This window comes from Xenopus tropicalis, chromosome 1 (genome assembly GCF_000004195.4).
Source record: "Xenopus tropicalis strain Nigerian chromosome 1, UCB_Xtro_10.0, whole genome shotgun sequence".
In the NCBI taxonomy this organism is placed as follows: domain Eukaryota; kingdom Metazoa; phylum Chordata; class Amphibia; order Anura; family Pipidae; genus Xenopus; species Xenopus tropicalis.
The window spans coordinates 69,033,303-69,058,123 of record NC_030677.2 but is presented as its reverse complement, the minus strand read 5'-3'; the positions used below and the strand labels follow the sequence as shown (position 1 = coordinate 69,058,123).

At 40.2% G+C, this 24,821-nt stretch overlaps 1 protein-coding gene across 1 annotated transcript in view; it reads right to left on the bottom strand.

Annotated features, from left to right (window-relative positions):
• ank2 (ankyrin 2, neuronal) overlaps positions 1 to 20,109 on the bottom strand; it is a 284,604-nt gene extending 264,495 nt beyond the window's left edge. The window contains exon 1 of the mRNA XM_031902875.1: positions 19,746 to 20,109. Coding sequence (XP_031758735.1) covers positions 19,746 to 19,817 — 72 coding nt within the window. The 5' untranslated portion in view covers positions 19,818 to 20,109. The remainder of the gene's footprint in view (positions 1 to 19,745) is intronic.
• Positions 20,110 to 24,821: the final 4,712 nt, after the last annotated feature.

Sequence of the window (24,821 nt, the reverse complement as noted above, 5' to 3'; positions counted from 1 at the left end):
ACAAAATCAGTGAGGGGTCAAATAATTATTTCCTCCACTGTATATATATATATATATATATATACATACCAATTGACACATTTGTATTTTCCTTTTAAAAACATGTGCTGCACTAATTAGTTATTATATACGTTTAAAGAAACATAGTCATGTCAGTCTTTTTGGGGAAATTAGCAATGCAAGATATGGTCAGGCAACTGATTTGTTATGTTGGTGAACCAGACTCACATGAGTACTAACATTTCTCTCACACAAAACAGCCACTACAAAATCTCAGTAATGTGAATCAGCCATATGGAACAACAGCAGAGTAGAACAAAATAAGATGCAACTGCTGGAGGCAGCAACTATAATATACAAAAAAGTTGTGGTATGAGGCAAACTGACACATATTTAGGTCAAATACATAAAAGTAAGGTTTGCAATTATTAGTCTGCTCCTGCAGGAATCAAAGTGCAAAAAAGGACAAGTTGCAGCTTTCTTTCCAAAATTTCAGCATCATTGTGGTCGCTAAGTCCAATTGGCCAAATTTAACTGCCTGTGCATTTTGTCAAAAATCAGATTTGAGCATTTGCACAAAAGTTCATCTGGTCTATGGCCCTAATTATCAGATACTGCACCTCAGCCAGTAGTAAATGTATTTTATAAAAGTCACTGTTGCAGGGGTTGGAACCAGAAGACTGTGTTTTGTCCCCAGTGAAAGCATCAGAAAGACCTCATTTGTTCCATTAAAAAAAAACTTTTTTTTTTTAGAACAGTTCATTCCAATATCTGGAATAGAAAGAGCAACAATATAAAATCTAACATATATTTATCATATATTTGATCTGGGCTAATCTTAAAGGCACAGTATACACCCAAAAGCACCTTTTCTAAAAAGAGCAAAATTAATGGTGTTGTAAACACATTCTGCCTAGTCTTTTAATTTTCCTAATTTTTTGCCATTATAAGGAAATAGTTTTTTTCACTGAACTTCCTTCCCCTCTCCCATAAACAGAGAAATTTGTTCAGAGTTCTTTTTCTGCCTTTAAAGAAGAAATACACCTTTTTTCTTTCTATCTTTAAAATTACTCTAAACAACCCCCAAAATAAGATACCTTAGTCCTTGCATTCAGCCTGATCTGGTTTATAAGTTGAAATCTCCTGCTCTCCTGCTTCATTTATTTCATATACAGGTATCGGACCCCTTATCCGGAAACCCGTTATCCAGAAAGCTCCGAATTACGGAAAGCCCGTCTCCCATAGACTCCATTATAATCAAATAATTCAGAATTGTAAAACTGATTTCCTTTTTCTATGTAGAAATAAAACTGTACCTTGTAATTGATCCCAACTAAGATATAAATAATCCTTATTGGATGCAAAACAATCCTATTGGGTTTAATTAATGTTTTATTGATTTTTTAGTAGACTTAAGGTGTTGAGATCCAAATTCCGGAAAGACCCCTTATCCGGAATACCCTTGGTCCCGAGCATTCTGGATAATGGGTCCTATACCTGTATTACCTAGCTTTTCGAAAAGACCTCATAGTATCTTCCATTCAGACAACTAGACACACATGAATAGAATAGACTATTTGGAATAATGCCTGAATGGTTCGATTTTTAGCCCCACCAATTTATTCTGATAGGACTGATGCTGGTGTGCTGAGCTTGCGCACATTATATACTAGGGGCATGGCATATGCATCTTATAGCTAATTAGTTATATGCAAATGCCTTGCGTAAAATACTGTATATTCCTTCTAAAGTTCAGACCCTCCTCCCTTGCTAGGTGGCTTTCTTCTTCATGTTACCAGCACACACCTGCATACCGCAGCAGTAGGAATGCTCAACAGACAGCAACAAATTACCTGTTGACATCATGCGTAGGGGTGAAGGGAAGCACTTAAATAATGTGTATCATGGGCATTTGCAAACATATTTAAGACTCTATGCTTTAAATAACAGAACTGAAGGGAATTGCTCCTACAGTCAGCCCACTAGGTCCTAGATCCCTGGTGCCCTAGCAAGCCAGTCTGACGCCAAACAATTACTGAAATTATAGTCTTTTCCAGCCTATGCCTTAAGCAGTGAAACTTTAAATCACATGTGGTCCCTAATTTCTTTTTTGCTCAAAACCGTTGTTGAATTCTCATGAAGTCTTGTATTTCTTGTATTACATCTCAATGACTATATAGCTTAGATTTATTGGATGCCATTGCTAATAGAATCATTCCTTCTAATTGTGCTCTAAAAAGGCATCTCTGAAATTATGATATGATGTAAAATGTAACATAATAAAATATGTAACAACGGTCTTATTTATTGATTAGGAGACTGGGAATTAAATGGCTATATTAAAATAATCCTTTAAAGGGGAACTGCCCTTTGTAAATGGCATTGTGGCAAAGCCATACTGAAGACAAACCTTGCCTATTTATCACTGACCTTCAGATAAATTAGGGCCCATAGCACATGGAACATAATGTATTCTCCACCAGCATCTGTATAATGTATTATCCACCAGCATTTATCAGCTATTAGAGAAGCACCAAAACAAGGCTGTGCAGCCTGACATTTACATTAAAACAGATTTTATAGTGTCTGAGACTCTCTGCAGATTTGTATGCAAAACAGCAGGAATCCTCTAATGGGAAATATCATGGAATACTATATAAGCTTAAACTCGCCCACTGGTTTTAAAGCACAGCCAGAATATCTGCTGATCAGATGCAAAACATATTGTTGTTTCATAGTATATGCAGCACCAGAAAACAAGTCCCTCTACTTCTTGTTATATGCAAAACAACAGAAATAGTTAGTCATTTTCTCTCTGATTGTAACCCCCCCCCCTTTTATACCCATAGAAACTGTAGACAGTGAGATATTCATTATACATATATCATAATTACTGTTTTCAGTGACAGGGAGTGCTAAATGGATCCATTTCCTTCCACAGTTATTCCGTAGGATCTAAGGAAGGGGAATGTGTGTAAAAAAGTTCATGATCTGTATGCAATAAACATTGTGTAATTAAAACAATAAGCAAAGCACACTATCCAGGCCCAGAATGGGATTCTAAATAGGCCCTGGCATTTCAAGCACACAGAGGTCCAAACACCGCCCCGCCAGCCTATTAATAGGGACTGTGGCATCTTACCGTAGGCCCTCTGGCATTTGCCAGAATCCACAGATTAAAAATCTGTGCCTGGTCTCATCTGGTCTCATCCTTACGGTATATATTAATACAGGTGTATATTTTAACAGGCCTCTCATGAACAGAATGGTTGCTAGCTGTCTGTGCTTTTTACCCTCACAAAAACCTGGGCTATGACATTTAAGAGAAGGAAAGAGTAATCTTAATTATATTAAACATGCACAAATCATGTGTGAGACAGCAACTGGGCAAGCACAGCAGCACACTGGGCTTATATGACCAGAAAAGACTGGAATCAACATTTTATTCATTTCGTTGGAAGCTAGATTTAAAACCCCTACTAAGGAATAACAGTTAGAACAATAAAAGAAATAAAGCCCTTAGACTTGCCAAAACCTGTGATGACAAAGCTTGTTGGTGAAAAGCCCAGAAGTAGAAGGGAAGGGCTGCTTGTAAAGTCATTTAAATAATTTCATTTGTGTTAAATATTCATAAAAGACAACAAAAGCTATAAAACTGTCCCACAAAATCCATTGGCATTTAGAATACATTCCTTAGGCTATCCCTGGGTTTGAACAGAAAAGGCCAATGTTTAACAGACCAGCCACTGATTTGCTTTCAACTATTGAGTAACGTGTTAGTGGGTAACAGTGATCTCCCATCCGTTACCAAGAATTCCTTCTCTAGAACAAATAGTGACTGTCAGTAAACAATATTCAACATCAAAAGAAAACCTAATTCAATGCCCTAGCAAATCATCCTTGGAGATGCATATTTTGTATTAGGAAAAACTGAAGGTCTCTGGTGAATTCCTCTCTTCAGGTAACACTCACCCAGGGAGACAGCACCAACTGTCTTTGCTCAGGTTCATTCATGTAAAGTAGCAACACATGATAATGGGTCAATATAACCACTGATGTCTAATAAGGGTGCAATATAACTATTATTATTCTTATTATTAACCTGTATTTATAAAGCAACAACATAATGTGAAGCGCTGTACAATAAGTAGGTTTATACATTGGACAGACAGAATTACCGTACATACAAAGCAACCAATAACCGATACAGGAGGTAAGAGGGCCCTTTTAGTATTTATGTAATGCTATCATTCCCTGCAGCATTTTACAGAGTTATGGGATATAAGACCATAGGTTTAAATATACACACAAAATTTCATCAATCATATTACAATTGAATATTGTTAGAAGACAACAGGGCATGGGCCCTGTTCATGGGAGCTTACAATCTAAGCCACATCAAATGCAATTAATACATTTAATATCCACACTTCTCTCTATTATTTGCAGTTAAGCCCCTTGCATATAAACATCTAGCAAATAGATAATGTTTTTGCACTAACTGGTAAATGAAAATGGGTTCACATATACTCGTTGTTAGCAAGAGTAATACAAGTCCCAAAGGCAGAATGTTCTGCTACGCTCAGCTGCATGTCATCCTCCACAGTTCTACACGTATCTACAAAACTTACATGGGATTAATCCATTAACAGTATATACTTCATGCAATGTTAAAACTCCAAAATGCATAACCCTATATTTGGGGATGTGCTGGCCGGACCAATACCTGCGGGTCGGTCAGTTTGGGGCCGACCTCAGCGCATCATTTACACTGCTGGCTTGCTCTATAAATAGAGGGCAGAAGCCGAGTCGGGTTGGGAGCGGGCGGGTTAGGGTGAAGGTCGAGTTTTTCAGCCCACATATCACTACCTAAATTATCTATGTTGTGTGCCACTAGAGGGAGCTGCATACCTAACTTGTTTTACGTGTTTTTCTAGTCTAATTTCTTCGTGCTCTCTATGGTTAGTTCCCTTCCTGCTTGCAAATGTCTGTACGTAGTTAGCCATGTTGGAGTCCTAATAAATAAGTTGTTAAGAGTTACCAGGAAGTCCTGCACAACTTTCACTGTGAACCCAAAACCATTTGTGGCAAGGATTAGAAATCTGCTGTCTGGACAGAGCAGCAGAACAGGAAAAGTGCAGATAATAGAACTCACAGGACAAACTTCAGATCAACTGCAGACAAGGGACACATGGAGGAATTTGATGTTAGTGACCCTGTGTCTCGGGACTCTTATGCAGAGAGACTTTCCTATTTCCTAAAAGCAAATACTATAGATAACCCTGAGCAGAGAAGGGCAGTGCGGCTGACTGTTGGCCTAATGAGGCGTTACTAGCAATGTTAAAGGCATTATACAAAGATTTCACTTTCACAAAAGAATCCAAAGAGCAGATGAAACAATGCCTACCTATATTGCAGAATTACGCTCAGTTTGGAGAGTTTCTAAATGACATGCTAAGAGACTGATTAGTCTGTGTGATTTAAGATGAGACCTTGAAGTGCTGGCTTCTTGCGGAGCCTTACCTCACACATGCAGTTGTCCTTGCAGTTAATGATGGGCAAAATAATTCAACAGGCATGGATTCGTGGCGCATTTCGGCATTGGCGTTTCACCATTGTCACACACGTCATGTTTGTTTTTACAAAAAATTATCGCACACTCCAAAGAATAACAAACACAACCATTTTTTCTGACGTGACATTTTCGCCGTTTCTCGAAATTTTAGCCAGGACCGAATAGGTCATCACTACTTGCAGTGTATTCCAGAAATTGTGGGGCTGGTCCAAAGTGGGTCCCTGCAGTAATAACTGAAGTTGCTGGCCCTGTTGCTGGCCATGGCCCTGTGTTATGCAAGACACATTGTGATGATGGGCAAGAATGGCACTGTCATGTTGGTCAATTGTGGAGGCATGTTCAGCTAAGTAACAGTACCTTAATGGACAAAATGGTTTGCCACATGGTGGTTCCTAGTGACTCCCAGGGAAGTGGCTACCCCATGCTGCAAAGGAATGAATGAAACCAGTATTTCAGAGAGTGCTCTCATAGAGAAATATGATAACGCCCAAAATGTCCCTTGTGGTCTGACTTCCAGTTATAAGCAGACATAACACAACAGGGTGCCTCCAAAGTGGATGAACGATTATGTTAGTTGGGGGGGAAGAATATTGTGTACCACTAGAGGGAGCTGCATACCTAACTGTTGTTTTACCTAATATATATTCTCTCTGTTAGTGAATGTGTTTTTCTAGCCTAACTTTCTCTCAATGGTTAGTTACACTTCCTGCTTGCAAATGTCTGTACATAGTTAAAGGGGACCTGACACCCTAAGAAATAATTACAAATTGTTTTCTATTGTGTTTATCAAGCAAAATAAACTTCAATTACACTATATAAATTATTTTAAACTTATTTCCTTCAGCACTGGAATTCACAATTGCAGAAAACAGGCAGGCGCCATTTTGTGGGCACTGTTATTAAGGCAAGCTGTGCATCCTGCCAAAATCTTGTTTCTGTGCCAGTATGGGGGGACCTGATACTCATGTCAATGCACTGGTTACACAATTACATGGTGAGGAGGGAGGGGAAATGTGAGGAGTGCAGTGACATCTAAGAAGTTCTGAATTGAAAGTGAAAGTAACTGTCTGCCCTACCCCTATGCCTAAGGCATAGAGGCGGGGCAGGCAAATATATGATTGACAGCTGGGACTTTTAAATGCTTATATAATGGGTATAGATTTGTTAATAAAAAAATGACTTTGGGTTTCATGTTTAATTTGAAAAGGGCTTTTATTATACAGCTTTTTATGTCTGGGTGACAGGTCCACTTTAAGGTGGGCCGATTGTAGCCGCCATTATCGGTCCGAAAGACCAATTCGGCAGCTTATCGGTCCGTGTAGGGGCAGCAACAAGGGGCATGCCCAACCGATATCTGGTCTGAAATTGGCCAGATATTGTTCGGGCAGGTTAAAATATTTAGTCGGATCGGGGACCGCATTGGCTCGATGCGGTCCCCGAACCGACTGCGCCCATTGCCGCCGTAATAATTCGTTCGTTTGGCCGCATGGGCCAAATGATTGAATTAGCCTACATTTGTCCGATATTGCCCACCCGTAGGTGGGGATATTGGGAGAAGATCCGCTCGCTTGGCGAGGCCCTAGCGTGTATGGCCACCTTTAGTCATGTTGGATCTATAATAAATACTTTGTTGAGCGTTACATGCACAATGAACATTAAAATACAATTAAAGGGGTTGTTAACCCTCAGGTAAACTTTTGGTATGTGGCCAGATCTTATCAGCTTTTGAACTGATCCTCATTTTTTATGGGTTTGGAATGATTTGCCTTCTTCCTCTGACTCTTTTAAGCTTTCAAATGAGGCTCACTGACCCCTACAGACCATGAATTATTGTTCTGTGAGGGTACAATTTAATTGTTATTTTCTATTACTTATTGTTTTATTCTGGTGTCTCAGGTATCTCTTATTCATATCCTAGTATCTCGTTGCTAGGTCATTTTTTACCTTAGTAACGAGATAGCTGTTGAAATTCCAAACTGGAGAGCTGCTGAACAAAAAGCTAAATAATTAAAAAAAACACAAATAATAAAATAAAAAAATTAAGGCCAATTGTAAGTTGTCTCAGAATATTACACAGTGCTGTCCAACTGGCGACCCCCCTCTGTGTGGCCCCCCACCTGTCTGGCTGCTTTGATGGCTTACCTTTGAGTAAGCATTAAATGGTATCAGTACTGAGATTAACTGGCCCCCTGCATGGTTCTCACCTCAGATTCAGGCTGTAATCCCTCTGTATTGTTTAAAAATGTAATCCCCTATGTTTTTCACACCTTTTAATCTCTGCATTGTTCACCCCCTGCAGTGTTCACACCTCAGGCTCAGGCTGTAATCACTCCCATTGTTCACTTCTTCACACCTCAGACATAGGTACTGTAGGCAGAGTATGGCACATACAGCCAGCATAGGGCAGGTAGAGTATGGCACACACAGGCAGCATAGGTCAGGGAGGGTATGGCACACACAGGAAGGGTAGGGCAGGCTGAGTATGGCACACACAGTCAGGGTAGGGCAGGCAGAGTATGGCACACACAGGCAGGGTAGGACAGGCAGAGTATGGCACACACAGACAACGTAGGACAGGCAGAGTGCTGCCTGTGTGTGCCATACTCTGCTTGCCCTATGCTGCTTGTGGGAGGTGAACCTGGCAGGGGTTTGTTGTGGGAGTTTGTTAGCAGTTGGAAATAGCCAGTAAATGGTCCCTTAGGTGTGTAATTATGTACTGGGGTTGCTCTGCTATCCACAGGGGAGGAGGAGGCATATGGAATTTAAGGGTATATCTTAATATGACATAATTCTTTCACATATGAATGATGGTTGATATCCCCACAGTAAGGACCAAGCATTTGGGATTTTGCTGTGCTACCACCATTGTGATAAAATAGGTGTGGTTTGAAGTGGGTGTGGTTTCAAAAAGGGGAGTGGTCAAAACTGGCTTCCATTAGCGGCCCTCCACCATGTATGCTAGAGAAATTCCGGCCCTCGGCATCGTAGAAGTTGGACAGCACTGCTCTATATCATACTAAAATTTAACTCAAAGGTGAACAACACCTTTAAGGAAGGCAAAGGAGGAGAGAAGGAGAAAGAATATATTTCATTGTGGTGCCTATACATACAGTGTGTACATTTTTGCCCTTTCCATACACTACTCTTCTTAGTACAAGCATCACATTTATGCTGAAACTGTTTGCTCTGTGGCTGTTCCCACCATTCTCTAGTTGTTTAGCCACAGGAATACTGTGCACATTAGATTATCCTTATTCCTAAGGTTTTGGAGAATAAAAACTAAAAAGATCTTGCATTATTGGTTTAAATACTTGTAATTAAACAGCATTCTCTTGAGCCTGTTTCCTGTAGAGTTCCTTCAGCTCCTTACATGTGCTCTGCAGAGTCAGATTCCTGGCTGGCTCCATCACAGACCTGGTGATTTCTTTCTGTATACGAGTGCTTTGTATTGCATATTGGGGACAGTGGTAAGCCAGATAAAGTGTTTCACTTTCACTGATGATGCCCTCTATATATGATAAACGATGACTAATGTCATTACTGCAGTGCAGAAACGACCTCATCAATCTGCCATCTTTCATTCATAGTGGCTGCTAACTCATCTGGGGGCATACAGAAAATGCTTTACTATCTTTACCCCCTAGAGAGCCCTGCGGACCTTAACCAAAGCATACACCATAACCAGTAGTAGAAAAAACTTAAGCTTAAATTATATAACCAGGAAAACAATGCACATTTTGTTTTCTTAGGTAGAAGCAAGATTTAAAACCCATAATAAGAGAAATATGTCCTTAGACATTTCAAAACAGGCAATAACAAATTCATGTTGGTCAAATGCCCAGAAGTAAAAGGGAAGGGCTGGTTCTATGGTCAATTAAATAATTTCATTTGTGTTAAGTACTCATAAAATAAAACAAAAAGCTATAAATATTTCCCACTTGCAAAAGAAAAACAGTGTAGAAAATCCACTGGCATTTAGAATGCATTCTTTAGGATTTCCCTGGTTTAGAGCTGAAAAGGCCAGTGTTTATTAGACAGGCTGTTGATTTGCATCCAGGTCATGAGTAACATTCTAATGGATAAAAGTCCTTTTCCATCAGCTAACAAGCATAGCTTTCCTTAGAACTAACAGTGACTGCCAGCACTGAGTTTCAACTTTGTATGCTGCATAGTGATGTGTGGGTCAGGAAAAACTCAACCCAAACCCATAAAGACTTAACCCGCACCCAACCCTAACCCACAACATGTTGTCATTGTAGGACCAACATCCAACACAAACACTCTTCTTTCCGCTTTGTATGCTACTTCTGCATGCATATTCGTTTAGAAGACAGAGACTTCAGGATCAGTGCAAGAGTGGACTTCTTCAGTCTTGCCTGCACCCAACCCGCAATGGTTGCCCAAATTTTAACCCTAACCAACCGGACCTTAAGGTAAACCCACGGGTTGCAGGTCAACCCGCACATCACTATGCTGGAGCACAACTCACGCCTTCTGAACACCTTCACTATGGCCAGCACCTACTCATCATTTGCAATAACAGTATAGTACTCTGGGATGCAGAGTCCTAGGGGCACATTCATCAAAGTACAATTGTTTAAAAAAAATTATAATTTTTTCCAAGTTTTCGTACTGTGTGTATTATTTGTGCGACAAAATTGTATTTGTCGCAATGAGTACAAAATTTTCGGATTCATGCAAGCTTCGATATCGTGACTTTCCTTGGGCCAGGTTGGAGCTGCAGAGTGCCATTGAGTCCTATGGGAGGCTTCCAAAAACATGCACAGAAGGATCAAAGTCAGAAAGGTTTTTCCGCCGTTTCCGGATACGAAAATTATGTGACTTTCTGAACGTCTTTACGATATTATCGTGACTATTACGATTTTTTCGTAAGCGTTGTCGTGACATTTCCGATCATCAGAAATAATATTTAATCCGAATTTTTCCCATTTCGGGATTCGAACTTGTACTTTGATAAATCTGCCCCCTAGTTTGTTTTGCACTAAGTGACTTATTTATGAACAGTGGGCAAATTTGCACCTGGGCAGTAACCCATAGCAACCAATCAAATGTTTGCTTTCTTTGTTCTACCTGAGCAGGCTTTAAAATGCTAAATGCTGATTGGTTGTTATGGATTACTGCCCATGTGCAAATTTGCCCAATGTTAAAAAATGACCCCTTGAGATCCTGGGATGCTTAATACAAGGCCCGAATGAAAGTAGGGAGGTTAAGGACCTCTTAACCTCCCCCCAGAAGTTAAGTGAAGTCAAAGAGCTGGATGCTTAAACTTTAGCCAATTAATAATACTAGAGCATTGTTAATTTCTTATTATTTCACAGATAAGGGTACTGCAGGGTCAGACTGGGAGAAATCTTGATGACTGGGTGAGGGATGTTATTGTCAAATGCAGTAGTCAATGACACAGGCAGTTTTCTGTGTCTTTTTGAGCATGTCAAAATACATATATTGCATTTATATGCGAGTTCCAAAAACAGTCCTGTATTCTATTGTCTGATGAATGCATTTGATATAAGGCAAAGCTTGACTGCAATAAAATGCAATTCTAAATGCACATGAGTACAAACAGGCAGAATTTAATAGAATCAATTAGGTGATTAGCTGCCTTAGGGCTAATGCCACGCGTTGCGTATTCTCGGCAAGTCGAGAAACGCCTGCCGAGAATACGCCCCTGCACTTGAAAAAGCTTCGACTTGTGCCTGCACCGTAAAGCACTGAATACGCTCAGGTGAAGGCACATGTAGCGTATTTCTGCCTGAAAATGTTTGTGTACACAGTTTCAGCCAGAAATATGCTACATAAGCAAACGCCTGAGCTTATTCAAGTTTTTCAAGAATTTTTTGCAGCTTGCCAAGAATACGCAACGTGTGACATTAGAATGGTGCACTCAAACTTGCTTATCAAACACACAAAAAAATACCTGTGTGTAAGAACCCTAAATACAGGACAGGTTTAAGGTGGCACACAGGTTTATCCTAGTGTGCCACCTTACAACAAGTTAATGTGCAAGATTTCAGCCCTGATGAATGTAGTGAAGTGGGAATATCAACAGTTCTGTTACAAAGTGGTATTTTACCACTACAAAGTTGGAACAACACCTTAGTTGGGAGCTGAACAACATTGGTTTCTGTGGGTGATCAGCTGTACAGAAGAACTACAGTATGTGCAATGCCAAGGGTTGGTTGGAGTGGTGTAAAGGGCAGCGGCATCCAGACGTCTGATGGATGAGTCTAGGTTTTATAGATATCAGGGGAACACTACCTGAATGTTTAATGCCAACTCTAATGGCGGTCAATGAAAGTAAACCTTAAAGAAGAAGGAAAGGTACAATCACTGGGGGGGGGCAGGTTTGCAAAGAAAGAAGACTGGAGGAAGAAGATCACTTGCTCCTAATTACCCCAAGCTGGTGCAGTTTTCTGCTAACAGGAGCACCAGTCTGGGGTATCAGGTAAGTGATTACAATCACTGGGGGTTACCCAACATTTGGGCACCCCCGGTGTCTGGCAGGTGTCTAGAAAACCACTATGTCATCACTTGTTCAGGCTGGCCATCCATAAGTTTTATCCAGTTACTGCACATGACAGCTAAATGTGTCCTTGGATGTAAGTAAGTCAGAAAATAAGGGACACTTTCTTGTCGCTTATTTTCTACAGTTCTCACTGTGTATTTTGCTGTACTTGTAATAGAACACTGTGCCAGTGCATGTCTGCATTTGTGTTTCATTGGCTCTCTGCCTCTGAGGACATGTAGGAAACACTTGCTTGTTGCGGCATGTAAGAGATCTATCAACTGTAAAGTATATATCGCAGCATATAATGTTACACAATTACAATGCTTTTTCAAAGGAGATATGCTTAATGCAGACAAGAATTCCCAGCAAAGCCTCTCTGCAGTCTGCCAGTTGTGATATGCACTCTTCTCCTTCATATAGCAAAGCTCACCATGAAAGAGTGTGTTTAATGCACATACAGTGACACAGCACAAGTCTGATATTAACAAACTGCTGCAAAATAGATACCACTCCTTAAATGATGCAGTATCAGTTAGGCTCACAGCACATAGGACATATTCCCAGACTGGTGCATGAAATCTGCTGAAAACCCTGTTAGTTTGTAATTAGTTTGTAATGGAAACCACTTGCCAACAATGACGCATGGATTTTGGTTTGAAAACACTCAAATGCTTATTTTCAATAATACAAACAACAGACTCCTTCACAGTTCAGGTACTTCTCTACCAAATGGGAAAAAAGATCAGTGAAGATTATGTCCTGTGTCCCATAAGTCTTAATTCACTGATCTCTAGCGAACTGCACCTCTCAGTGTTTCCAGACAACAATCAGTGTATGTGTAGCAGGTTAGAAATTCCTCTGTGATATCACACGTGCAGACATCACGGAAGAGACGTCACTTACACATCCTGAATGGCTAATTAGCAATTTATTTAGATGCATGCTGCAAAATGAACTGATTTCTGTATCTGCATCTAAATTAATTGCTAACTAGCTATGCAAGATGTGGATTTAATGTGTGCCCAGTATTAAAGGGGTGTGGTGACAACCCTGAGTTTACTGTATAGTCAAGTTGGTCACATGTACAATCCATTTCAGCTCAAACACGGAGATGTCAACTTACCCCCTTTCCTGAAGGTAATAATGATTCAGACCTGTATTTTTTCAAACCTAATGCCATCTCTAAATAGTAAAATGAAATAAGGTCTCTAAACTACCTGGAGTGGCTCATTATGCCCTCTTGACAAGAGTGAGCAGATCTCTGCAAACTGTATGATAATCTCTGGCCCATTAAAACAAAAGTTTAGACCAAGCAGTCTCTTGTACAACTGTACCAATGTTAAAACAGAAAACCTGAGCAAAAGGTGAACCAATTTAGTTTATGATATAATATGTGGACTGTCATGTGTGGCTGAATTGTATATGGAGGACTGGGTGACACGCTACCTGTACCAGCAGATTCCCTTCGGTATAACAGAGCTGTCAACCAGACCCGTGCCATGAGGGAGATAATGATCCAGTCCTATTTTTTAAGTCCTGAATTCCTCTTAACACTAAATATTAACAAACAAGGTTTCTAAAAGGCCTGGAGTGGATCATATGCTCTGCGGTAAATATTTACATCCCACACCCATACAGGAGTATCATTAACCTTTCATAAGGCAAATAAATTGCATTTAAAAAATAACCTGGGGTTAATTAAGGATAATGATTTAATGGCTCGTCAGCAAAAATATTTCATCTTGTATTGCAATAAGCTTTAATTGTAATAGGCTTTAAAAGCAGTTAAATGAATAATTGAACCATTCCTATTTAGATCTGCGAGAATAGCATTCTACAACAGGCAGCATGGAATTTCCTGTATAATAATATCATGCGTCCTTCTTGTATAGAACATTGAGCTCTAATGGTCAGGAAACATAGAAATCTGCCAAGCATAATGTATATATAATGTACTGTATATATCATTTTTGTATTTTAGAGAGGAAAAAATTCCTTTAAGCGACGTTTTACAGATATAGAATCTAGATTTAGAATGCTTTTTTAGAAAGACAGATAGAATCTCATAAAGTCATAAAGCATGACAGAGCTGCTGCTTTATAATAGGAAAAAAAATTTCATTCACTAAAGCTAATGCCAGATGTGGCATTTGGCGTATATTTTTGGCAAGCAGAAAATCGCTTGCCGAAAATAGCGCCATACGCCTCCTACCTGTACCTGCACCCGAATGAATGAAATACGTTTGGGTGCAGGCACATGTAGCTGATATCTGCCAAAGATATGAAATCTTGCGTTTTTTGGCGGATATTGGCTACATGTGCCTGCACCCGAGCGTATTTCATTCATTCGGGTGCAGGCAACCTGTGGATCGCGATCCCTTTGGGGGTCGAATGACCCTTTCACAGGGGTCGATTAAGACCATAGAAAAACACATATTTCCGATGGTCTTAGGAATAATTTTATGGTTGGGGGTCACCACAACATGAGGAACTGTATTAAAGGGTCGCGGCATTAGGAAGGTTGAGAACCACTGTCCTAAGGGCTCATACTGATGAGCGTTTTCCATGCTCCCCTGTGCAGAAAGAAACTAAGGTTTCACCCCTTTAATACCAGCCACATAGTGAATTAACATCCTGCATGGCTAATTAGCAATGAATTTAGATGCAGGCTGTAGACTGAAGTGATTTATGTGCAGCCATGCAGCATACATCTAAATTAAAGGAGAAAGAAAGTTACAATCACTGGGGGGTCTTCCTCCTTCCGGCCCTCACACATGTGCAGTAGAGTAAAAAGCCGAACTTTAACAAACAAAACCTGGCTTTTTTGCTTAACTGCGCATGCGCGGGCCCTGGGATTGCCGTGAAAAGAAAACAGGAGCACTGGACAGAGGTTTCAGGTAAGCGATTACAATCACTGGTGGTTGACTAACATTTTGGCACCCCCCACTGCTACTTTCTTTCTCTTTTAATTGCTAACTCGCCATGAAGGATGTATATTCAATATGTGGGCGGTATTAAAGGGGTGAGATAGCAACCTTAGAAGAAACACACAACAATCTTCCATATGGGGCTGTACCAACACAAGCGCATGGAAGTTCCAAACACAGGTGGAACGAAGTATGTTACGTTCCACCTGTGTTCAGCACTTTTACATGTGCCTTTGTATGTACAGCCCCATATTGAAAAATGGGGCGCATTTCTTCCTGTGCTTCCCTGCAGTGGAACGCAGGAGAAAGCAACTGCAGGAGAGCACAGGAAAAAACGCTTGTCAGTCTAACTTCTTACTCTTAAGGGTCTAATGCAGGGATCCCCAACCTTTCTTACTCGTGAGCCACAGTCAAATGTAAAAAGACTGGGAGAGCAACACAAGCATCATAAAAGTTCATGGAGGTGCCAAATAGGGGCTAAGGCTAATGCCACACGAGGTGTAGGGCGGATATTTTCGGCAAGCGTAAAAACGCTTGCTGAAAATTCCGCCCTATGCCTCCTACATGTGCCTGCACCCGAATGAATGAGATACGCTCGGGTGCTGGCACATGTAGCCGATATACACATGAAAACGTGAGACTTTGTATTATCTCGTGTTTTTATGTGTATATCAGTTACATGTGCCAGCACCCGAGCGTATCTCATTCATTTGGGTGCAGGCACATGTAGGAGGCGTAGGGCGGAATTTTTAGCAAGCGCTTTTATGCTTGCTGAAAATATCCGCCCTACGCTTCGTGTGGCATTAGCCTAAGATTGGCTATTAGGTAGCCTCAATGCACACTATCAGCTTACAGGAGGCTTTATTTGGTAGCAAATCTTGTTTTTATTCACCCAAAACTTGCCACCAAGTTAGGAATTCAAAAATAACTACCTGGTTTCGGGGCACTGAGAGCAACATCCAAGGGGTTGGTGAGCAACATGTTGCCCCGAGCCACTGGTTGGGGATCACTGGTCTAATGACACAGATCCACTATATGGAACTGATAACTGGTTTCCCCTATATTATATTTGTGGGTGTGCTCTATGTCAAGCTTTTGATGTATGGTCAAATGGCCGCCATGGGAGAAGATTAAAAACTCCCTCCTGAGACAATTTTATTGCGCCTTTCAGCATTGTTTTTGGGAGTAAAGGGGGTATGGTTTAGAAGGCTGTCAGGCACAAGGTTAAGCACAGTTTTTTTTATTAAGCAAACCTATTAATACAAAATATTGTCTATTTTAAAAAGGGATGGATGAGGAATAGATCTCTGAATAGATCAGTATATGCTATTAAATGTTTCCTTAAATTCAATAAAGAATTCTAACATGTTGCTAAAAGGTAACTAAGCAGCTGAATCACATGTAAATGATGTCATTCCCTGATTTGATTCTTTCTTTATTAAGCACATTAACCCCCCCTGGGTAGGTCTGGATATACTTTATACAATGTTGCCCACACTGTCAGTCTGTACGTCGCTCCGCCGCTCTGCAGAATGTACATGTGACTGATTCAATGGCTACTTAATTGGCAGTAGGACAGCGACCAGGATTGTTACAGTCTCTAAACTGCATGCCAAATAAATGTTTATCAGCTCAATTTTCGAATGTGCTATAGCCAAAAACTAATTGGCAGCTTGTGTAAGGAATTGTCATTTAACCCTTACAACACCAAATCTATTTTGTTTCCGTCAGTCTCTAAGGCTAATTCCACACGGAGCATATTCTCGGCAAGCTGAAAAATGTTTGCCAAGAATATGCTACATCCCCCTACATGTGCCTGCACCCAAAAGCATTAAATACACACGGGTGCAGGCACATGTAGCCGATATCTGCCAATAAACGTCAGACTTTGCATTTTCGGTAGATATGGTACATTCTTGCTGGATGTAGGAGGGAGTTGTTCTGCAAGAACACTTAGGGGGGCCATTTACTAACCATCGTTTTTTTTCTCCAATTCGCATTTATAGCCCTAAAGGTTGCAGAAAAAAAGTTGTGACTTTCTAGAGATTTACTATGCATTTAAACGGTTAAATCCCAATCTGACAATTTACCAGCTAAAACTTGCTGTGATCAAGTAGAAGTCAATGGCAGATTTCCCTTAGAGGTTTCTGTGACTATTTGAAAAACTCAAGTTTTCAGGGCGACAATTCATAAAAGTTGCAGTTTCTGCAACTTTTTCCAGCACAGACTTCAGTTAGGATTTTTTAATAGACATTTTAGTTTTAGTATATCTGCCAGTAGATTTATTGATGAAGGTACCAAAATCAACAAGCAGCCACAACAGATTCCCATTTCATCTAATAGTAGCATTCTAAACTGAATTCCACTGGAGGGAAGTATTTTCATTACTATACACCCAATAGAATGAGTTTTGAAATATAATGAACCCGTACAGTAGGTCTCAGTCAGGAGTGAGATGTGTACAGCATGGATTCACTTTAAGCCTGTAAGTAAAATGTTGCTAAATGAAATAAATTCAAATTCTTGCTATTATGCATCAATTATTCATTTTCAATGGTTTGAAAACTATACTGTATATGAATATACCTGTTACTGAAATCAGAATCGGTGTGTCCCTTGCTATTTTCTTTCCTGACTGTGGTTCTGTCTTTTGAAACAGTAACAGAAGCCAGCTTATTAGCAGATTTGTGAAAAAGCATGTAAAAATCAGAACTAGTAGCCGAAAGGCCAAAAAACAATACTACTTTCAATAACGATTACATTTATACAAAACATTGAAAGTCAAATGACAATCTGTAATGAATATATATATATATATATAGCTGAAGGAAGTGTTCCGCACTCACAGGTCTTAGTAGAATTCAAATGTGTTTATTCAATACAACATCAATACAATGTCAGATGTTGTATTGAATAAACACATTTGAATTCTACTAAGACCTGTGAGTGCGGAACACTTCCTTCAGCTATTGCCTCCACTACTTTTGGCTTCCTTGTTTCTACTGATACGTGAGTGCCTGTCTACTAGCGATATATATATATATATATATATATATATATAAAAGAGAGTTACTAAGAATTAGGGTTGCCACATATCGGGTTTTGTCCCTGACAGCCCGTTTTTTTCAAGGGACTGTCAACATTCTGAAAACCGGGCAGAAACCATCCGAATTTGGATCTTCTTACTTCTCCTAAAAATCATTTAAACATTAAAAAAAACCAACAGGATTATTTTGCCTCCAATAAGGATTATTTATATCTTAGTTTGTACCAAGTACAAGATACTGTTATTACCACTGAGAAAAATGAATTACATTTAGAAAAAACTGAATTATTTGATGAAATTGGAGTCTGTGGGATATGGGCTTCCAGGAATTCTGAGCTTTCTGGATAACGGGTTTCTGGATAATGGATCCCATACCTGTACAGTGCTGCAGTTCCAATATGGCGATCCTTACACTAGTAGCTGCATATAGTTGGGCCTATTTGGTAAAATAGGTACTAAACTGCACCAGTGCAGTTAGTTTAACAACCATTTAGATATTTGATTTCATCTTTTCATTTGTAGTAGACTAATCAAATATAATCGCTGGTGGTGAAGTTAATACACATATATTTGTAAATAAGCCCTAGTGAGTTTAGTTACAGCTGTGAAGCTGTAGGTTGTATATGGCTGACTTAAAACCCAATTAATATATCTGTTTTATGGGCACTACCTGTACAGAAGTGTTGTAGTCTATCAGTGTTTGTAGAAATGTTGAAAACGTTGGCTGTTCCAAATCCTTAAATGTAGCAAACAAAAAAAATTGTGGTACATTGGCATAATAAATGGGGTAAGCTCCCCAGCTGAAATTTTGCTTGAGTGCAGTCTCTATTTGGTAAGACTCTATCTGTATACAGGTATAGGACCTGTTATTCAGAATGCTCGGGACCTGGGGTTTTCCAGATAAGGGAACTTTCTGTAATTTGTATCTCCGTACTTTGTCTACTAACAAAATCATTTAAACATGAAAGAAACCCAATAGGATTGTTTTGCCCCCAATACGGAATAATTATATTTTAGTTGGGATCAAGTACAAGGTACTGTTTTATTATTTATTAAAATTAAAAAATGTGAATTATTTAATTAAAATTAACTCCAGGTTTCTGGATAATGCATCCCATACCTGTAATAATACTGTGCATTTAAAGGCACTGATGTGCAATAAGTACATCTGGTTATGGGTTTCAGGTGGGACCTGCAATCTTCAGATCTCCAGCTGTTGCGGAATTGCAGATCTTAAGGGGAATTAGCAAGTCACTGGAAAACCTTATGTTGCCAATCCCTGATAGGAAAGGACCTGCCAATGATGTCATTGAACAATGGGTGTAGCTAGGAGAGTCCCTGGATGAAAGGAGCGTAGGCTTGGTGATCAATCCACCCCCTTGACAAAGAGGATTCTCCCGTGACAGTGACCATTCCCTGCAGAGCTACAACTGACTGCAGAGATTGCTTCTTTGCATACATAGCATGGAGAATGTCACTTGCAATGCAGCAGCAAGTACCCATGTACAGAATGTGTTAACCATTCATATACCTTGTACAAAATGCAGCCCCCTGAAAACAATGAAGTGCCAGTGTAGGGCATCACCAGAACAGAGTTGTTCCAGCAATGTACCACAAAGTGCATACACACCAGGGCACCCAGATCTTGGCTGCCCAGTTCATCACCCACCTGGCGAATTCTTGGTTGGCTGGAGGGAGACACCCCACTCCCTGGTGTGGAAGCAGGGGTGGGAGAGGCCATCTTCCTTCAACCGGTGCCCACCCTCCTCTCCTTATACAGTGTCGTTTCCTCCCTTAGAAGACGTTGGCATGTGAGAGGGTCCTGTGCCAGTGCCAGTGCCTGAGATCATGCATATAGTCCCATCTTCTCCCAGCTGGATCGGGGGTCAGTGACAGGAGAATAACAAGCAGCTTGGAGAATCCAACAACTGACTGCAGTGAAAGCAATGACCTTCCCAAGCCACCTATATAGGTGCCAGTCCAGAGAGCTGCACTTGGTGCTGCTGCCTGCCAGTCTGCAGTGAGTGCCTGTGTGAGACAAGGGGGGGAGAGCCGTGCCGCTCCTGCCTGGGCTGGGATTATTATAGAAACACACACAGCCGGGTGAGCTGGAGGCTGGGCTAGCGATGAGATCATGGAGAGCAGCCAGATAGCACTCTGTATCATCATGCCTCCAACATGTTCACAGAAAAGAACACTGAGGCATGGTAGCACACACAAAACATGAAATACACAGGATTTACACCATTTTTACAAAACATAGTATAAAGCACAAACCTTCTTTTTAAACTACTTGGAGATCATATTGCATTGAAAATATTTTCTTATTGGTGAAACCTTTTATATGCATTAGTGGGTTCTGCCATGGGAAGTAATATAGCACCCACTTATGCTCATTTATATATGGCATATATGGTAGAGTATGACATTTTTAAACACCCATTATACTTCATCACATTGTACTTTATATTTACCCTCCACTGACTATCTCCTGATCATATGTGATGGTACAACAAAATGTTTGTTCAGGTATGGGACCTGTTATCAGAATCCACGGGACCTGGGGTTTTCCGGATAAGGGATCTTCCCATAGTTTGGCTCTCCAAAGCTTAAGCTTACTAAAAGATCATTTAAACTTTAAATAAATCCAATAGGATTGTTTGACCTCACATAAGGATCAGTTATATCTTAGTTGGGATCAAGTACAAGGTACTGTTTTATTATTACAGAGAAAAAGAAAATTTAAAAAAATTTGAATTATTTGTTTAAAATGGAGTCTAAGGGAGATGGCCTTTCCGTAATTCTGAGTTTGCCCGGAAAATGAGTTTCCGGATAATGGATCCATACATGTAATATTAAACTTGAAGATTTCCTACATTTGTATTTTGAACTATGTTACTAAAACACGTTTTTAGATACAGAGAGATGGTAATTCACTGAAATTTTTCATTTCACTTGCACATTGCCAGTCAGTTTTTGAACATTTTGTGCCATTTCGTGAATTCTGCCTAGTAACAAGGCACCTAACTTTTGAAAAAGCATATTTTTCATAATATAGAGACATATCTGATAAACATATTTCATTATATGCACAATAATACTGCTGATTTGAAAAGCCCCACATCTCCCATCAATACCAAATATATTTAATTTTATGGAGCTCAAAATCTTTCATCATTACACAACATACTTTAGACTGCATGGCTCAAAATGCCAGAAACAGTAAGTTCCCACTGGAAAAACATATTACAGTAGAACCCCGAATTTACGTCCCCGGATTATACGTTTTCCCGCCATTTCTGCCATTTTTTTGTGGTCCCACCAATTTCTATTCATTCTTATGGGCTCTCTTCCCGAGTTTTACGTTTTTATTTCCCGCTTTTTGCGCTGTTTTTTAGATTCCTCTGCCTAGCAAACCGCTTATTTGATTGCTAAAAAGTGCACTTACTTTATAAACTAAAGATTCCCCCATCGCTGGCGATTGCGGGCGCCATCTTGTGAAGGTCAGCGTCATGACTTGAGGCTGGAAATGCATACTGCGCATGCGTGCCTATTGGGAGCTTACAAAATCTTGCGCGAGTTGCGAGTTGCACAGGGGGAATTTCTGTGACTGCGCCACAAGAACGCCAGGCTCCTTCTGAGAGGTTACAAGTAAGGTGGGCATTTAAGAATTCTCTTAAAAATGCTAAAGGTTTTTGTTTTAAAAGCAAGTCAAAGCCTTTGTGTCAGTGGTGAACGCTCTTGGGGTGGAGGGAGGGGGAAGGGGTCCTCTGTGTCCTGTGGCAATGGGGTGTCAGTAGTGAACGCTCTTGGGGTGGAGGGGGGGAAGGGGTCCTCTGTGTCCTGTGGCAATGGGGTGTCAGTAGTGAACGCTCTTGGGGTGGAGAGGGGGGGGAAGGGGTCCTCTGTGTCCTGTGGCAATGGGGTGGCAATGGGGTGTCAGTGGTGAACGCTCTTGGGGTGGAGGGGGGGGGAAGGGGTCCTCTGTGTCCTGTGGCAATGGGGTGTCAGTGGTGAACGCTCTTGGGGTGGGGGGGGGGAAGGATTCCTCTGTGTCAGTGTCCTGTGGCAATGGGGGGTCAGTGGTGAAGTACTTTGCAATACTGTACTACTATACAATGTACTGTATGTTTAAACTTGAAATAAATCAGTAAAGTAACTATGTTGCAAATAAAAAATGGTTCCTGTACTTATTTCATTACATTACATTACATTAACATTTATTTATAAAGCGCCAACATATTCCGCAGCGCTGTACAATAAGTGGGTTACATACATTGGGCATACAGAGTAACATATAAAGCAATCAATAACCGATACAAGAGGTGAAGAGGGCCCTGCCCAAAAGAGCTTACAATCTACAAGAGAGCTTATTTCCTTTAAATAGCTTACATTTATGTGTCTTTAACACATTTCCCTGATTTTACATTTTCCCTGAATTTACATCTTTTTTCCATGGTCCCTTGAAAAACGTAAAATGGGGGTTCTACTGTATTATAAATATATATTTTGAATATATTCTTTCATATATGTTTGATGCCCGATATGCAGAGGGTTACTAAAGTACGTAGAAGCATATGAAGGACTGGTACTTAAGCTACCACGAAATAAGCACAGTTTTTGTATCATAAGAGCCCTTAAGTGCTGCAGAACATGATGATTAGCAGAATGCATGTTAACAAAACCACTTAGGAAACTTTTGTTATGTACAGACATTAAGGAAAAATAGGGATGCTTTAGATTAGTGTATGTCCGTACAAGTTGCCTTGAAACTAAGTGCCCTGTTTCCCACAACCCTTCAAAGTTGCCAATGCAATTTTGCGCAATTATGCTGTTGAAATTTTTTACCTATGCCGATTTATATTAACTCCTGCACAAAGGTATTTATATGCGGGAAAGGCATGCAATCACCTTCTGCACACACAGGGTTGACACATGGTCCAAGGCACAAAGACATTTCCCCATTGTAAATATATATATATATAGGACATTAAGATATTCTGTCTATGAAGCTACTAAAAACTGCCCTCCTCTTTAAACAATACAGGGATTGCTTGTCCATATATTGCAATGTACTTCAGGCTAGCCAACTACGTCAAAGTGATCCCTAGTCTGTCCAGTCCTATTCTCACTTTAATCTGATTCATTAATAATTCTACTGGTTCATTATACATTTTTCACAAGTTTTACTCCAAAATGGTTGCCCTTTCAACATCCTCTGTGGCATGCTACAGTGGTTCAATTTAATGTAAATATTTAAGCTCCAGGCAGGTTGGGCACTTCTTCCGTAGCAGACTTGGACTCGCCTTCCAGATTACCAAAGAATCTCCCAGTGGGTCCCAGGCCTATTGGCCCCAACCGATTAAAGTTTTCATTAGCCCTTTCTAATTTCCACTGTCTGCATATGGGTGCTCCATGTTTCATTCTTTGATGGGCCCTAGGTAGTCTGAAATAAGATGGTTCATTATGTGCTTGTGCACTCCACCGCTGAGTAGCCTGTGCCTCCAACATGGGCATGCTCTGCATCCTTGCCTATAATATGCCCCCAATGTGGGCATGTCCTGCATCTTTGCCTATATTATGCCTCCAATGTGATAATCATGCACATTCTCTGCATTCTTGCCTATGTCATGTCTTCAAGCCCATGCCCATGGTCTCCATCCTTGGATATATCATGCCTGTAACATGATACATCCTTACCCTGCCAGCTTTGCATACTGAGGAAGCTAGTCTCAATGTAGTCTCAGTATTAGACTTGCTTTCAGAATTACTCTTCATCATCTTTATTTTATGCTCTGCTGAGTTTTTGGAACTGCCTTGTCAGAAACGGTTACACACCCAAGTTCATATCTGCAGCTGTACAACATCCTATCATGCACACAGAAAGAGGATGATATTGGGATGTTAATTACCACCGTAATTATAAAGGAAATAAAAGCATACAGTTACTTAATTTAAAGGGATACTGTCATGATTTTCATGGTGTACTTTTTATTTCTAAATAACACTGTTTGCATAGCAAATAATTCACTCTGCCGTGTAAACTGTTATTCTTTAACCCACAAATTAATTTTTTTAGTTGTAATATTGGTGTGTAGGCAGCCATCTCTGGATTGGGCCTGAGTCTCAGCTTTCAGAAGGAGCCAGCACTACACATTAGAACTGCTTTCAGGTAACATATTGTTTCTCCTGCTCCCAGGTAACTGGGGGAGTTGCAAGTCTAACTTCGATTTCTTTCTATTGAGTGCTATTCTGATATCTTCTGAGAGCTGCTATCTTGCTACAGTACCTTCTTATTGTTCTGCTTATTGGTTGTTGGGGGGTGGTGATACATAGGTTACATAGTTACATAGAGTTGAAAAAAGACCAGAGTCCATCAAGTTCAACCCTTCCAAGTAAACCCAGCACACACAACCTATACTTACCTATCTATACACTCACATACATGAACTATATATACAAACATTAATACTAACTGTAGATATTAGTATCACAATAGCCTTGGATATTCTGCTTGTTCAAGAACCCACCCAGGCCCCTCTTAAAGGCATTAACAGAATCTGCCATTACCACATCACTAGGAAGGGCATTCCACAACCTCACTGCCCCCACTGTGAAAAACCACCTACGCTGCTTTAAATGTGGAATCAGTCCAACTTGCAGCTCAGTAGTAAAATGTGACTGAAGTTTTTTAGAGCACAAATGAAGAATATGGCTAGCCCCATGTGAAATTTCAAAATTAAAT